This window comes from Geospiza fortis, unplaced genomic scaffold, assembly GCF_000277835.1.
Source record: "Geospiza fortis unplaced genomic scaffold, GeoFor_1.0 scaffold19, whole genome shotgun sequence".
In the NCBI taxonomy this organism is placed as follows: domain Eukaryota; kingdom Metazoa; phylum Chordata; class Aves; order Passeriformes; family Thraupidae; genus Geospiza; species Geospiza fortis.
This window is the reverse complement of record NW_005054465.1, coordinates 1,391,778-1,407,447: the sequence shown is the minus strand read 5'-3', so window position 1 is coordinate 1,407,447 and position 15,670 is coordinate 1,391,778. Positions and strand designations below refer to the sequence as shown.

Below are 15,670 nucleotides of genomic sequence, written 5' to 3'. Positions count from 1 at the left end.
AGCCCGGGCCCCGGCGAGCCGCGCCGTTCAGGGGGCGGCGGGACGGGCACAGGTCGGGCTGAGGGGACCACCAGCGGGGAGAGAGAGCCAGCCCCGGTGCTCTCCAGTGTGATTCACTTCCAGATGGAGGAAATAACTGGGGGAGACTCAAAGGAGTCTGTGAAGGAGAAACGCAAACCGCAGGTTTTCCTGTCAAGGACTATCCAAGTGTGCATGGTTGGGTTTCTTACCAAACCTTCGTCCGAGAATACTTTTTGAACTAGAGTGATACAGAGTGAACAGGACCATGTTTCAGTCTCCAGTTTGCAGTCAAGGACAGCAGAACATTGTAGATTTCTGTTCGCTTAAGAGAATACAGAAAAAGATCTTTAACTAGTTAGGTGTTGCTTGATGTTCCCAGATGTAAAACTGACAGGAGCACCAGCCAGCCCCACTCCTCCTCAAAAGCAGCGACAGAGAAGAAGAAGTTGCTATCCAAGTTAAACTTGTCAAAGATGAAGCAGTCACAGGTCACAGGCTCCATCCCGCAGTCACGGGGACGGTGCTGAGAAGCTGACAGAAGTAGAGGATGTTCACTCTTGCCTACCCTGGAGTTTGAGGAGCTGCCATACCTGCTTCCAGCGAGCCCCCCTACCCCTGCAGCTTTCACACCCTCCCTCACTGCAGCATCTGCACTACATTTCACCTCGTTTTATCATATTCTTCCCATTCTCTCTCCCCCACTTCCTTTCAGTACTGCAATGAGAAACAGTCAACATGGAAGGAGGGGAACATAACTTCTTTCCAAGAAGCTGAATGCCTGCTGTACCCTTACAGTCCCTCCCTCAGTTAAGGTGTCCTTTCACAGAAGCAGAGAGACACTTGTTGGTTCAGTCAGTTGTGATTTAGAATGTCAGGGTTTTTTTTTTCCTAAGACTGTGAAATGTCAGAACCAAACTACAAGTTACACAGATGTAACAACTGTGTATTTTTGTGAGCCGTCCCTCACCAAAACTAGCCAAACGACCTCTATTTTGATTAGGCATTCAAGTCACACCCACTCAGGAAAAGCAGCATGTTAATATTTGTATCACTGAGGCTGCATTTGTGTTGTGAAATTTACTTTGCAACTGAAGTATGCAATTGAAAAGAGCTCAGCTCTGTTTTGAGGAAGAGTTTTACTTCCTAAGAAGTAGCTGCTGTTAGTCATTTTCCATTACTCCATGCTAGTGAGTGATGACTCAGTGTTGACCACGAAGAGACAGATCAGTTGTGCTTGAATACTACAACACACAAAGAAAAACACTTTGAAAAATGCAACCTTTTCTGTAGTAGAAATTCATGACTTAGGTTACCAGATCTACACTCAGGTCTAGGCAAGCCAGCAAATCTGTGTGAACAAACCAATTTACATCAAAGTTACAATAAATGACACTCATGAGGAAATTACAATATTGGTTTAAGAATTTATCTATGAACACACCTGCAAAATTTAGCTGCCAGTTTCTTCTGAAGAGCTCCAAGAAGCCAAACATTAGATTAGTATTAGTGTCATAAGGTAGTAATGAAAACAATGGTTTTATTTATGTTGTGACACTTAACACTGGTTTCAAATAAAATAATTACAGTAGTGAGGTGGCATCATACCACCACAAAAAAGCATGTTACAGAAACAAAGAGTGAAACTTGTACATCTTACCAGAACATGAGACAGTGAGCTGTGGAAAAAGTATCTGCAGTTTCCATGAATTGTACAAGTTGGTGGGAAAGAAACTATGGACAGAAAACATAAAATCTATACACATGAGTTAAGGCTCTTATTTGTAAGTGATCTTCCTAATGGAAGCATATTGAAAATGCTTTCTCTAAACAGGATACAGCTTGAGGACTTAAACCTGTGCAAGAAGATTCACAATTATGGTGCTGTGGAGCTCACTGTCCACATAAGTAAGTGCCGTCTTTGTTTCCTCTTTACACCACTCTGAATTGTACACATGAGCATTTACCATGTGCACCTAAAGATTAAGATGTGCAAGCAAGCTAAGTCCTCATCAAATGCAAAAAGAGAAAACATATTTCTTCTCTGTCCCCATTCAGCAGGGAACTCTAGCTGATATTTCTCAAGCAGAGGGAAATCAGACATCCCTTTGTAAAAAAAGCTATATGGAGTTTCTGGAGCTACTGCAACGTAAAACTTACCCAATTTAGCTTTTAAAATGCATCAAGGTGTAAGCACAGAAAACCAAGTAAACCAGCCTTTCAGTTAGAAACAGTGTCAGGGACATTGGGTTGGACTTCTGCTGAGGAAGACAAAGAAGCACCCCGAGCACTGAGGAAAATGCAGAGAACAAAGCCTTTCAAAAAAACCCCAAACTAAATCAAGTTTCAAAATAGCATCAAACTTGGAATTTAGGTGCTTGGTGGCACATGAAAAAGGGAGATCACACAAGCAGCTCAAAATTACCTGAGTGATGAAGGGACCTACTATACATTGTGTTCACTTAAAACCATTTTCATGCATTTGTGTACCTCCCTCAAAGCTCCATACTAATTTCATTTAGGATTCTGGAAGCCATTACAGGAAAGGTCTTTATTGGAAGTAAGCAAAGTTTGTTTGTTAAACAAAATGCTTTCTAGACCTTGTAAGGTACAAAGAAGCCCCGGTGAGCACCAAATGGCCTTGGACACAAGGAAGTGGGGGCTTAAGGAGGGCAGGACATTAGCTTGGGTAAGAGCTGCTGCTGGATTCTACCTTAACTGCAGGTCTGAAGTACCGTGGATACTTAGCACAAAGTACAGGTGATCTGTTCCACAGCTCACAGAGCACACTGCTGTTACTTGCACACACTGCTCACCACGTCCATGCTCAGTCTGACAGTGACACAGCTTTGCTGAGCACTGCCGTGCTCTCAGCAGGATTTCAGTGCCCAGCTGGGGCAGGCCAGGCCAGCAGCTGCTCAGCCTGAAATACAGCTCAGTGCACACAGGCCAACACTCTGAACACTGCAAGCTGGTTTATAAAAGGTACAAGCCTAAAGTTTTGAAATCCTATTCTTAGGAGCCAAACCGAAAGCTACAGTAAGTGACTTGACGAGTCAGAAGTATCTAAATGCTTACCCCTTGCCCCTGTTTAGTCTATGCAAGTGACCACATTTGATACAAGAAGAAATAGCACTCTGCATGTTGAAAAACTAGCATCACCACACTGGCCAGAATCAAGAGTTCAACTTTTTCTTGTGAAAAGACTCTATTAATTTCAATTCAAGACATTAAAAGATTAACTAACCCAAAACTGACTACCCTGTTACCTACTAAGGAGAGGAGATTGTTGGGAAAGGCACACTACAAAACAGAGTTAGCACAACTCACAGGTATCTTTGGCAGTGAATCCAGTCTAATGAATCATTCCTGTAAAAATCTTTCAAAGGCTCACACTTGAGAATGCATGTAACTGTAAAATAACTTTCATTCCTTTATTCAAACTTCACATATACAGTGGAGAAAAAGACATTTTAAAATAGATCCATATAATTATATGGATTTTTGCAACATATCAAATTCAGATCAAAATTAAGATATACACTGTATTTCATAACCAAGCTAAAGCTTAAGTGTGTACTTTGTGTAATAAAACCCAGGAACTACTCTGAATACTGGAACATTCACCAGTCAAATTCCACCCAGTGGGAAGTTTTTACAGCAATTTGGAGGTGCAGAATCCCTCTTTATAGCTATACAACCACACTGTAAACAAGTATTTGAATTAGGCAGTTTCCCTTCTAGCTTCCAAAAAGCCTTCATTTTACAAAAGCAGTTGCTGTAAGTTGCAATGGACACAGGAAGATTTAGACCAGTGGTTTTCAGTATGAAAATTGCCAACCCCAAAAGAGTAGATCAACAGCAGTTATCTTTAATAAAGAACAGCCAGAGCCTAAGCTCAGCACATCTTCAGTCCTGATGTGTATTTCCTCGTGGCTGGGTGTTTTTCCTCAGGTGCTAACAGCACAAACACTGTTCATGCAACTGGAAAGAACCAAATGTTTGAAACAAGAGCCAGAAGAGTAACAGTGGATGTGATTTTAACAGAAAAGCTGGAGGGAACTTGCATGTTGTCACAATAAGCCAGAGAGAGCTCCACAAAACAACCAGTCCTGATGGAAGAGGTTATGACAGTTAAATGCAAAGTTCAAGTTAGCCGTTTCTAGTGTAAAAACACTCCCTCCACTAGATGTTAGTACTGCTTTAGTCAGAAACTAACAACTGATTGCAAACACCGCTCTTAAGAAATAACATAGCTCTTGTTCTAAAGACTGGGAAAGTGCAGGCAAAAAACGTACTGAAATCTAGATTAACGGGTCAACACTTTACAAAAAAAAAGTTGTAGGACTTGAATAATCCCTTTTTAAACTGCTTAACACATCTGATAAATAGCTTACATGTCAATCTGATATAGGCTGTACCGTTTGGCTCTTGAATCCCAAAACTTTCCATATGAGACACCACATCTAGAACACTCTCAAATAAATAGTGTAAAATCAAAAGATAGTGAGGGTTTCAAAGCAAGAGTAACAGTACATCACGCAAGATAATCAGCGCTATACATACAGGGAATGCCATTCTGGTTGAACAAATTATGAAGCAGTATTCTCCATGAAATACTAGGCACAAGAATAAATCAATTAGACAGTGTTTTCTGCCTAATGGACAAGTCTAAAATTAACATTCTTGGCAATACAACATTGTAACTGATATGCTTCTTAACATTTAAGAGCCTTAATTGCAAAAATCATGAAGCGATGTTTATATTTGTGTCTTTGACAAGCAGTTACAGTTCTGGACAGATTTCTTCTATGCTGTGTGCTCCACTTTCCAGCTGGTCACGAGTAACATGTGCTGCGTAAGAGAGATTACAAAAAATAGATAATTCTTCACACCCATTGAATATTTTCACAACACACACAAATATCCTTCTGAAACCATCTTAAGTTCTCCAAAGATAATGTTTGCCAACCCATCTTAGCAATGTATAAGCTTTTGGTTGGAAAGTGCAGAAATGTCTAAAACAGTTATTTGACCCTCATGCTCTAAAGAGAGGGCCAACACCACTGTTGAGCACAACAAGCACTGCGTGCTCAGCCCCCTGGAACTAGGAGGATTTAATTCAGGTGTTTAGAACTAACACATGAGGTTCCTGAAATATCAACAAACATAGTACTTCCCAGGTCAAATTTCAGCTCCAGATGAGGCACTTGAAACAAAAAAACCCCAAGTTTATACATGAAGGAGTACAGTCATGTGTTTTCAGGAAGTTGTTAATTCATGCTTTTGAGCAAAAGCACTGCAAAAAATCAGAGGAAACTCCTCCTCAGTGCTGATCAAAGAAGACCTCATCAAAATGATAATATTCTTTTTAAAAAGCCATTTAGGCTTGGGCATGAGTTAGATTTGGTAACATGCCGTTTAACAAGCAAACAGCACAGCTAACCAGCAGAGCTGATTGCTGTGTGCTCCCAGCCTTCTCATTCAATTCATCTTTAGGGTGACACTTGTCCTGGTTAAGAAAACACAACATATTCTGTATCTACCAAAGGCCAAAGGGCATACCCAGTCAGTGACAGCTCAGCTGCTGGGTGCCATCTGAGCAGGGTTCGTAGAGCAATGCAGCTAAATGAACCAGAGAAAGAGAACAATAGTCTTACTGCTTGTCAATTGAACTGCCACAGACAACACCCTCTGGTTGATACTTTTGTGTAGCAGAAGACAGGTCTGCACTGAAATCATCATGCTTAAATTTACCTACATCAGGAATATTTCCTTCAGTGATTTCCAAGAGAATCTCTAATGGGAAAATTTTTATGGAGAGAAACAAAGGTCACTTCTCCTGCCAAAGTCTATTTATGTTATTCATGGAGTCAAAAATAGCAAGTAGCCAGAGAAGGTGAAATGCTGAAGCAAGCAAATGTAGAATCATAGACTGGTTTGGGTTAGAAGGAACCTTATAGGACATCCAGCTCCAATCCCCCTGCCATATGCAGTCTGTGACAACTTATACTTTGTTTTCCACAAAAGAGCTTGGCTGCTGGAATCCATACACATGGCAACTTGAGGCAAGAAAGGAATGATCCATCCATTTAAAGCACTTGGTAGCCACAATGGAGACGGGAGCAAAAATATACAAAGAGTTCTCACCATCACTGACTGGACTGGCCATCTTCATTTCAATCAGCAAGAAATCTCAGTCTGTAACCAAGAAGTGCAACTTTTATTAGTGGACCTGGTGGTATCTGACAGGAGCCTCCTTAAACCTGTCCTAAGTCTTTAGCCCATTCTTTGAAAGCAGAGTGTAGAAATTAGAAGTGTACTGTTAGTTTTACTCAAATACAAACCAGACAGAATTAGAGGGTAGAAAGAAACATCAGATAAGAGAAGCACAGAATCTGTAAGGGATCTTCATGGATGGAAAAAATTCCAAGTAAGAAGAGATTCTCAAACTGGCTGAAAAACAACCCAGGAGCCAGTGGAACCCCAGAGTCACAACAGAGCACTAAGAAATGCCTCTTATGTCACATCTTTACCTGCAACAATCGTCAGTACTACAGAAGTCATGTTACTCCATGTGAATAAAAGGACACTGAATGGCAGCTCTCACTCACATAGACTGACTGGCATAATAGCTGAGTGGCAGCCACATCATCTCATGATCTCCACAACTTCCCAAGAACTCAAGTCAAATGGAAGAATTTATAAAAATATAGCTACAATACAACATGCAGAAAACCCAGGATATTTTCACTGAAGTTAAAAGCAAGCATCAGTGCTTTTAGTCAGTTTAACAGAATGATGCCAAAATGAGCCATTGCAAAATTCAACTCCTGTATCACCCAGTATAAGAGTAAGGAAACCCTCCCTTTTCTGCTCTAGACAAAAGCACTTTAAAATACAATTTCAAGTCAAAGAGCTCTTTGAAAGTTATCCAGGTGAATAATCTTTCCATATACTGTTCTCAGGAACATGAATAGTAATAGGATTTTGATTTCCTTTGCAAAGGAAACAGCCTAATTTTTAAATACTCAAGTGCTTAATGTAACCAAAAGCACAGCATGACCAAAAGTACAGTGACCAAGAACCCCAAGTAGCAAGTGTTAAATCCATCTATTTGAGAAACCTTCTGTAGATCCAATTAACATTTATTAATAAGGAGATTCTTCTGTGCCCTCAGAATACAGATGAGAGCAATAAATAATGTAATCTCAAAAAAGTTATTTCAGTGAAACTTTGATATTAACACAGCTGTGTGCTGAACATTTCTCATGTCAATGTAGGAATTTCTTAAAATGTGGACAGTGACAGAAGACTGGTTTATTAACATTTTTGTTCATATCCCATCATCCTTTGCTCAACCCTGTCTCATAATCCATCTGAGGGCATTCAATTCACCACCTGCTACAAAAGTGAGATCAGTACTTAACCTCAGAAGAGCTGATCAAGGGCAGGGATTAAAGGCTGTGATAGTTGATATAGAGATTAGGAGATAATAAAACATGAAGGTTTAAGCAGAATGATAGAAAAGTAAAGAACTGAGAACTACATCAGCTTAATGGGAAGCATTTCTATATGCTATGGTGTGGAGGTGAACCAGTTAGTTAAGAGGTTGCTACACTGGCAGACAGTTACATTTATGGAATCTATTAGCCATGAGCAGTCTAAAATTGATAATTACCAGTTGTGGCTCTGAAGCTGGTTATGAGGAAGGTGGAATGGACTTCAACAATAGAGATGGAAAAATGCTGCAAAGGTCTGCCTTCTTTCCAGTGGCGAATGCAGCTGGGGAGCGGAGTTGCCTCTGTTTTACAGCAGAGTGCAGAGAGATGGCAGCTTCAGGCCATGCAGAAGGCTCATACGGTTGGCTGCTGCAGCCCTCCTTTCCCCTGGAGAGTGAAGTTCTAGTAAATAGCCATTATAAGGCCTATGTTCAGTTACTGGATAAAGTCAGTCCAGTATTGGGTCTCAGACACATAGCTAATGACCCTTCCAGGGCAATTGTGAAGAAATTAGTCCTCCTGTCATAAATAACAGGACTAAAAGGTGCAATCCACAGAACTTAAACACGCAACTTTTCAAATCTCCTTTTTATTGCGTGGGATTTAAATGAATTTTAGATGAGTTCCTAGTTCACAGGAACTGTTGTGAAAAGCAGATGTGAACCAAGTTAAACCCATGCAGCATCTTCCCAAGTCTGCAGACCATGCTAATATCTCATAGCTTTGCCAACCACAAATGAACAAGGCTTACAGACTTCACTGCCACCAGTCTCATGAGCAACAGATGTGTGGTTTTGTTTATGCCAAAAATTTATTCAAAGTGCTGTTACATAAAGAGGTGGGGAGTGAACTGTAATTATTCACCAGAATATCATCACAAAAGTCTAAGACTTCACCCTGAGAGAAGTTTAAAGATGAAAGAGAAGGTGTCAGTCTCTACAGCTTTATGAGTTTCCTATGAAGAGACAGCCCTGAAACAGGTTCCAGCAACAGCCAGACGTTCTTCCAGTAGCTGCACTAAAAGCAAAGTTGAGAGTCTTATCCCATACTAGAGCAATGAGCTTTTCACCTCAAGGACAAGTCTGTATTGAAAACCTAACAGCAGTTTTACATTACAGTGTTTTTCCTCAGGAAGATAAATACAGTCCTCTCAACAGGGAGGAAACACTGATGGTAATCTCCCATTGCTGACTACAGGACGGATTGGGAGCAGAATAGGAAATGACCCACAACAAAAAGCCAGGCTCTACCATGTAATCATTACAAGACAGTACAAGACAGCTCCTCATTTAAAAAGGATGCTGGCAACTTCACTGCCCAGTCAGCTACGTTGGGAAAATGGTAAGAAGCAGAAATGTTTGATTTCTCTTATGCCACAACAAACAAAAGCCTACATGTTGTTTATCAACACTGAGTTTTTGTTCCAGGCTACAGATCTACCTATCAAGACAGAGTGCAACCTTACTCATGGAGTGTTACATACATACTGTACTCCTTCCAGTCATCTCACACCTGAGTATATTCATTTCCAACAGCTCAAAGGGCCACCAGTACTTACAAGTGCTTTTTAACTAACCAGTGGCTCACCGTGTTCGGTAGCTTCTGTATTCATTGTTTCTACATCTGCAGCATCACGCATCTCTTCATCCTCATCATCTTCCTCTTCTTCACCATGTAGTTCTTTTGCAATGAGCTGCCTTGCCAGTTTAATGTTTCTTCCTTCATTGTAGTGCATTTTTCTCTTCATTTCAAACTGTTTCTTTTTCTCTGTGGGCAAACAAATGGAAATAGTTGTTCCTTCCCTTAAAAAAAATCAACATATCTTCTTCAAAGAGGAACTCACTGAATAAAAATTATGGTCTTCAAGCAGTGGAGTGTTCTTTTAAAATGAGTCTGACTTACAAAAAGGATAGTAATTGGAATCTCAGAAGCACTTTTATAAGAACCTGTTTGCAACTAAGAACAAGTCTGAACCATGAGAAGCATCTGGTAGAAATACACAAAACTTAAAAAGTTTCACAAGCCTTTTTTTAAGTAAACTCAAGGACAAATTGAGACATACTGCTGGGATAGAAGATGAACTTTTGCAGATGTGTGGCTTGATTCCTGGCTAGCCACCAAAGGTCAGTGATGAGAGATATATTTACCACATGTAGAAGAAAATATTTTCCACTTTCCCCATGGCCTGAAGCCAGCTCTGCTCCATATATTAAACATCAGCATATCCAGCAGTAATGCATTATAATTCAAGTAAATTTTGCTTACTGCCAGCCCCAATGCTTTGTTCTTTTCCTTCTTTTAGTATAGCAAGGTTTCACACTCAAAGTTAAGGCCAGGAAATTTGAGAAGCACCAGCTAGTTAATACAAGCCTGAAACCTTAGAAGTATTGTTGTTTCACTGTTCCCTGAAAATGTTGTAGTCCAAGTTAAAATGAAACAACATCTCTGTTAAAGATGCTATTTGCTTTGGAATAACTGTAGACTTCCTATTGCATCCATCTACCAGTTGCTTTGAGAACAACAGAAATATCATCTGTACATTTGCAAGCAATTAGCAGCATTTTATTTGTAGCTGTACTCATTGAATTACATCTACCTGAAATATGTTCAATTTAACAACTATTCCTTCAGTCCCAAACCAGAATTTCTTACTTGAGGTGTCTTAGCAGGAATTCCCATACCTTAAGCTTGTATACAGGAAGGCAGCCAACATCATCAAATTCCTGTTTACATGTAGATCCCAAACCAAACATCCCAACTGGAGACAAGCAGCTATTTGTTCAAACACTATTTATCTCTATTTTCAAATCACAACATTTTTCTGATAGCACTTCTTCTTTGCAAATATTTCTTACAGAAAACCTGCAACTATTTGTAGGAAAAGAGGCTAATCAAAAGAAAGAAAACAACTTATGCCTACCCCGTTCTTCAGGCGTTAATTCTTCATCCTCATCCTCCTCCTCACTGCTTTCTTCTTGCCTTGCTATAATCTTGGGTCCTCTACCTTCAGCTGCAGCTGCCAGTCTACATAAATCATGCAATACAAAATGCTGAAACAGCAAGTTTTTCACTATTTAAAATACATGTCATTTCAGAATACTCATACAAACAGTTGTGTTCATTATTTTTGTCATATTTGTATGTAGTAAAAATGTGCAAGAGGTTTGAATTACCAGTAGCACTATCAAACACTGAAAACCTCTTAATTTGACAATAGCAAAAATGCAGCTTCTAGAGAAACCAGCAACAGCTTTCCACAAAGAAAGTCTAACCCAGGAAAGAGCACATTATCTTCACATCTAGTCAGTTTTTATTATTACAATACTTACTTTTTACTCAACACATCTGCTCTTAAGGGCTCACATTCTGAATCACTCACTGGATCCTCATCATCTTCTCCTGTCATGCTTGGAGGGCAAACAAAAAGTAGCCTCTTTTACTAATTTGCTCAGCTTTGTAGTTTGCTCAAGAAAACAGTCAAAACCTTACAACACCCAATTAAAAGACTCTTTTAATGCTTTAAAAGCTTTCAAATCAACTTTAAATATTGAGATGACATTATATTCTAGTACTGAAAAAAAATAAAATCAATAGAAGTAAGACTTATTTATTCCATTCAAAGGCTAAAGTCTGCTAGAACAAACCTTCTAGACTTTGTCCTTCATACTTTGTCCTTTCAGACTGTTCTCCTTATTAGAAGCTTTGTAGATCTGAATATGTTGCAAACACCCAGCAGGCCTGCACAGTAATACTACCTCACCCACAAAGTAAATTTTGCTCTAAACCCACAATTCCACCTGGCAGCACAGAGACCCACACTTTAGCAAGCATACCTGTGGTAAGGAGTACTTGGCTCATCGATTTTCATCAAGCCATAATCTTTGCCTGCAGGGTGGTACGTAGCTATGATGTTCATTTCATCCCACTTCTGGGACTTTTTACTGAAATAAGAAAAGAAAATTGAATTTTCTTATATTCTAAAACAATTAGATCTGTTTTACCAGAGAAGGAATTTTTAAAACATCATCTGATCTCTACTACATACTAAGCACAAAAAATACTGTTATGATACACAGACATGTTCAAAGTATGACTATTAAATAGTGCTCTGTACATACTTAAGTCATAACAAATTATCAGTGCAATTTAATTTCCCTAACAAGTCACAAGAGCTAAACAAACTCAATTATCTATAAACATATTCATATAATTCAGAGACTCCTGGTCTTGTTCAATGACTATCTTGTGAACTGTTTGATTTTACAGTAACTTGTAAAAGAGAATTCTTCCCCCTACTACAACCCACAAGATTTCAACAGAATCCAATACCTTTCAGTTCACCTCTGCTGAAGAAACTGGAATGATTATTAGCAAAACTGTTACATAAATAATAGCAAGCAACAAATCCCCTCCTGCAGTGAAGTAAGTAGCATAGAACAAGCTGATTATTAATACTGCTTTTGTCATCCTAAATTGGAATAATAAGCCAAGTGATTCACTGCTATAATTAAGCTGAGGGAGTTTCACATTTTATACAGACAGGCACAAGTGATGCTACATTATCTAGAATTTTCTTAGTCAACCAGAAAATGTACCATTTTATGTATATTTGAAGAAACTAAATCTCACCCACACTGACTGCTCACTGACAAAATATATAAGCCACAAGAAAAGCAATTGCCTTGTGGCCCGAGAAAGAGCCATCCCTCCACTGATCTAAAAGCCACAAAAAATGTTTAATCAACACAAACCACCATGTTCCACATTTTCTCTGGAAAGGTTATTGCAAACTTCATATAAGGGGGTCTTTCCCTTAGATTAAGCCAATAAATTTAATTTCAGAATAATACAAAAATTTTACTAATTAATATATTCTTGTTGTAAATGATTAGTTAAGGAAGCAAACATTACAGGATTTTGTGGGTTTTGTGTGGGTTTTTGTTTGGTTTGGGGAGGTTGTTGTTTGGGTTTTTCAGGGGGTGGGAGGGGGCAGTTGGCCGGAAGACTTCCACTTTACTGCTCTTGTTCAAACACAGACCGCTCCAATAACAGATCTGAAAGATATATTCAATCTCAATAACACAAGTGCTCTTAGCCAGAATAATATCTGTAAAACAAACTTGATAAAGCAAGATTCCAAGCACAACCTACATTCTACATTTACAGGATCACTGCATACTACAATGTGGGGGAAAAAAACTAAAGAGAAAAAATACAGATGCGGGGGTTGATGCTGAATCCTACATGCCACAGGCTTACACTCCAGAAATTAATACAAACTGAATGATCTTAATCCCCTCAGCACACAGTACCCAGTGCCAAGGTCTCATGTTTGAGGCTTCAGGACCATTGAATCATTTTGTGCAAACACAAGGATTGCAGCATAAGCGGACAACACGTGAGTCAGATCGCGGCGCTGGCAGGGCGGGGAGTCATGAGCTTCGTGATGACAAAGCAGGAGCTCCGCTCTAGGAACGCCACTCATTCAAAACTGTCTGGTTAGAGTCGAAAAATCCCCAGCTTACCCAGTTTAACACAGCCCAAAGTTCCTCCATGACCAACACAAGATGCTCTGTGTTGCACAGTGAGGAATTTTACCAACCAGAACACTTAGACAATGGTACATAGGGTACACAGCTGCTGTAAAGAGACAGAGCTGAGCTGACAAGGAAATACAACAGATGGAGACATTCCCTTCTCATGCCTTGTGCTCACTTGCCCAGAGCACATCAAGGTTTATAGCCCAAGCTCCCAACTCCACCTATTAATAATACTGGCAATCTTGGAACAATCCCTTTGGCATGCACTGTGCTGGAAATCAGACAGCCCACACTGAACAAGTCAGTGAGTCATAAATAAAAGACTGAACAAGTTTTTAGTGGCTTAGTTTTTCACACTTATTTTTTTAAACTCAGATTCCAACACTAAAAGCCTTGGCTGTGGAACACCTCCCAAAGCACAACCTGAAGTTCACCTAGGGCGAAAAAAAGCCATTAGTGGCAAAGAGACAAACGTGTAATTTCACCCTGCTTGTAAAAAGCCCTCACAGGAGAATGACTAAGTGCTCTGAAAACCCACACCTCCCCTGTTTGTTTCCAATTTTGCATGCTTAGGCATGTCTGCACAGCACAACACTAATGACATGGCTTAGGACCATCACAGAAAAATGCATCCTGACACCCCTTCAGATACAGAAATAGGAAATCTAATCTTCCTTAGGAAAATGAGATTTGAAAAATCTCATAAGTGCTCATTTGTATGTTCTCACATCTTTAAAAATATACAATAACTTCACTTGACACCACACCAGGACAGGCAAGAAGTTTCAGCAGCAGTAACAGCCAAGGAACACCTCTCACACCTCCCTTGTTCCTGCCATAGCAGACTCACCTCTTCCAACACAGCTGTTTGTGCACGCACACACCTCTCTAATTCCTTTGTAAAATATCACATCTGCTCGCTCACAGGCTCTTACAGGGGTCTGAAGGCAAAAAACATCATAAAATACTGTACCCCAGTGTGTATGCCAATAACACATCTGCCATTAACCCACGATCTCAGCTCTTAGGATGTAGTTTCAGTGGTGTCCCACTTTCTCAAGCTTCATTCTTGCATCACATTTTCATTAAGGAAATTTTCCACACAATGTTACCATCACTAACAGAAGCACAAGGTCAGTAATGATGCAAGTACATGAGAGCTCTGAACATCGTGCTTTAAAAGATGACAGCTGACACAATGAGCTCTTTCATCTACAGATATTTTTAAAGATCTTCAGACCTGAATTTCAATATTAGAAATAAGCAGAAGAATTAAGAAAACAGATATCTGAATTTATTAACTAATCTTCAATCTCAAAGAAAAATCACAACTGTACTACTTATTCTTCTAAAACCAAAATTGTTTAGCTGAAATCAGAAACAACACTGATATATTGATACATTGCTCACCAAAAATAATACCTGCACAGAAACCAGCTTTATATACCCTGTACTGAGCTTTCCAGGAATTTTTCTAATGCAACCTGCCAGGTTTAGCCAATATCTTTCAACTTGCAAGGCAGTTTCAGAATTAATCTGACTTTATTGGCTCATGTTGGTAAACAGGAAATAGAAGCTGGACTCTAGCCCACTAACTGCTACCCAAGAAATTATTGTGTGCAATAACCAATATACCATACACTCATCAGTTCATACTCCAATTTCTACTCATTTTTCAAGATGGTACAAAAGAAACTGCAGAAAATTAAACACAGACTACCAACAGCCAGTTGAAATTTATGTCTGGTGTGGTGCTAAACACATCAAGCTACATATTAGAACTAAAGAAAAGGAAAATAAAAAATCACATTTGTGTAACATATTGCTACTTACACTCACCTGTTTCAAAAACATCATCTCATTCATTCAGTTAAAATTTTTCTCTGGAAAGCAGGAGCAGCTAACACAAGCAACACTGCAAAAGCTCTTCTTTCTTACCTTGCTGACTTTAGACTACATTAATGACTTAACTAGGCAAACATGAAAGTAGTACTACCATAATAACAAAAAACCGACCAGCATGACCATTTTATCATTACTTCTCTCCTTGCAATAAGGTGCCAAGAAAAGAAAACTGTCCAAAGCAAATCTGTAAACACTGAGTTCAGGTCAAACCTTGCTCATCATAACTTGACAGGGAATCAGAGCAACGGCAAGCAGCACATGCTGGGTGCATCAGGAAAAGTGTAGGATTCTGAACCAGCAAGGACAGCTGAAGACCACTTCTGGCATATCTGGACTAACTAGGCATGTTACAATTAAACCAAGACTTTCATGTCATTCAAATAACAAACCACAAGGCTGTGCACATTTTCAAGTGTGAGATTTTTACGGATGGCTCCTGCCCAACCGAGAATACATCTTGATGATGTTTCAGCCCAGGAGAGGTCCCCTCTCCAGAGACATGCTTTTGATTACAAGAAATGAGCTGCCTATGAGAAGGCTGAGAAAAAATCAAGCGCATTTCCCAAACTGTGAACTATTCTCGTAGCTTTGGTAAAACCCTTTGTGAGCTGCCACACTCAGCAGGTGACATCCACTCCTCGGCAGGAGCCACGGCGACAGGCGAGCAGCGCTCCCCGCCTCCGCTCAGGTGCACACCCGGCACCC

At 39.8% G+C, this 15,670-nt stretch overlaps 2 protein-coding genes across 4 annotated transcripts in view; both read right to left on the bottom strand.

Annotated features, from left to right (window-relative positions):
• The window catches only part of ACAP2 (ArfGAP with coiled-coil, ankyrin repeat and PH domains 2), a gene marked incomplete at its 3' end in the record, with an annotated part of 52,686 nt that extends 52,163 nt beyond the window's left edge, over positions 1-523 (bottom strand). The window contains exon 1 of the mRNA XM_031062794.1: positions 414-523. Coding sequence (XP_030918654.1) covers positions 414-523 — 110 coding nt within the window. The remainder of the gene's footprint in view (positions 1-413) is intronic.
• A 1,010-nt stretch (positions 524-1,533) lies between these two features.
• PPP1R2 (protein phosphatase 1 regulatory inhibitor subunit 2) lies at positions 1,534-11,456 on the bottom strand. 3 transcript variants are annotated; one of them, XM_031062788.1, is made up of 6 exons: positions 11,354-11,456; positions 10,850-10,927; positions 10,441-10,544; positions 9,097-9,287; positions 6,169-6,219; positions 1,534-4,872 (listed from the first exon to the last, which is right to left on the bottom strand). In XM_031062788.1, the coding sequence occupies exons 1-5, from the start codon at positions 11,434-11,436 to the stop codon at positions 6,202-6,204; spliced, it is 474 nt and encodes a 157-aa protein (XP_030918648.1). In that variant the 5' UTR covers positions 11,437-11,456; the 3' UTR covers positions 1,534-4,872; positions 6,169-6,201. The 3 variants fall into 3 exon arrangements, with proteins under 3 accessions (XP_030918648.1, XP_030918649.1, XP_030918647.1); XM_031062789.1 differs by having other exon boundaries at positions 9,108-9,287; XM_031062787.1 differs by lacking the exon at positions 6,169-6,219 and having other exon boundaries at positions 9,108-9,287.
• Positions 11,457-15,670: the final 4,214 nt, after the last annotated feature.

Coding starts and splice junctions, on each gene's coding strand:
- PPP1R2 (XM_031062787.1), bottom strand. CDS start 11,436: ATGAACATCATAGCTACGTACCACCCTGCAGGCAAAGATTATGGCTTG. Junction 10,928..11,353: donor CCAAGTACTCCTTACCACAG/GTATGCTTGCTA, acceptor TTGCCCTCCAAG/CATGACAGGAGAAGATGATG. Junction 9,288..10,440: donor ATTAACGCCTGAAGAACGGG/GTAGGCATAAGT, acceptor GTTTGCCCACAG/AGAAAAAGAAACAGTTTGAA.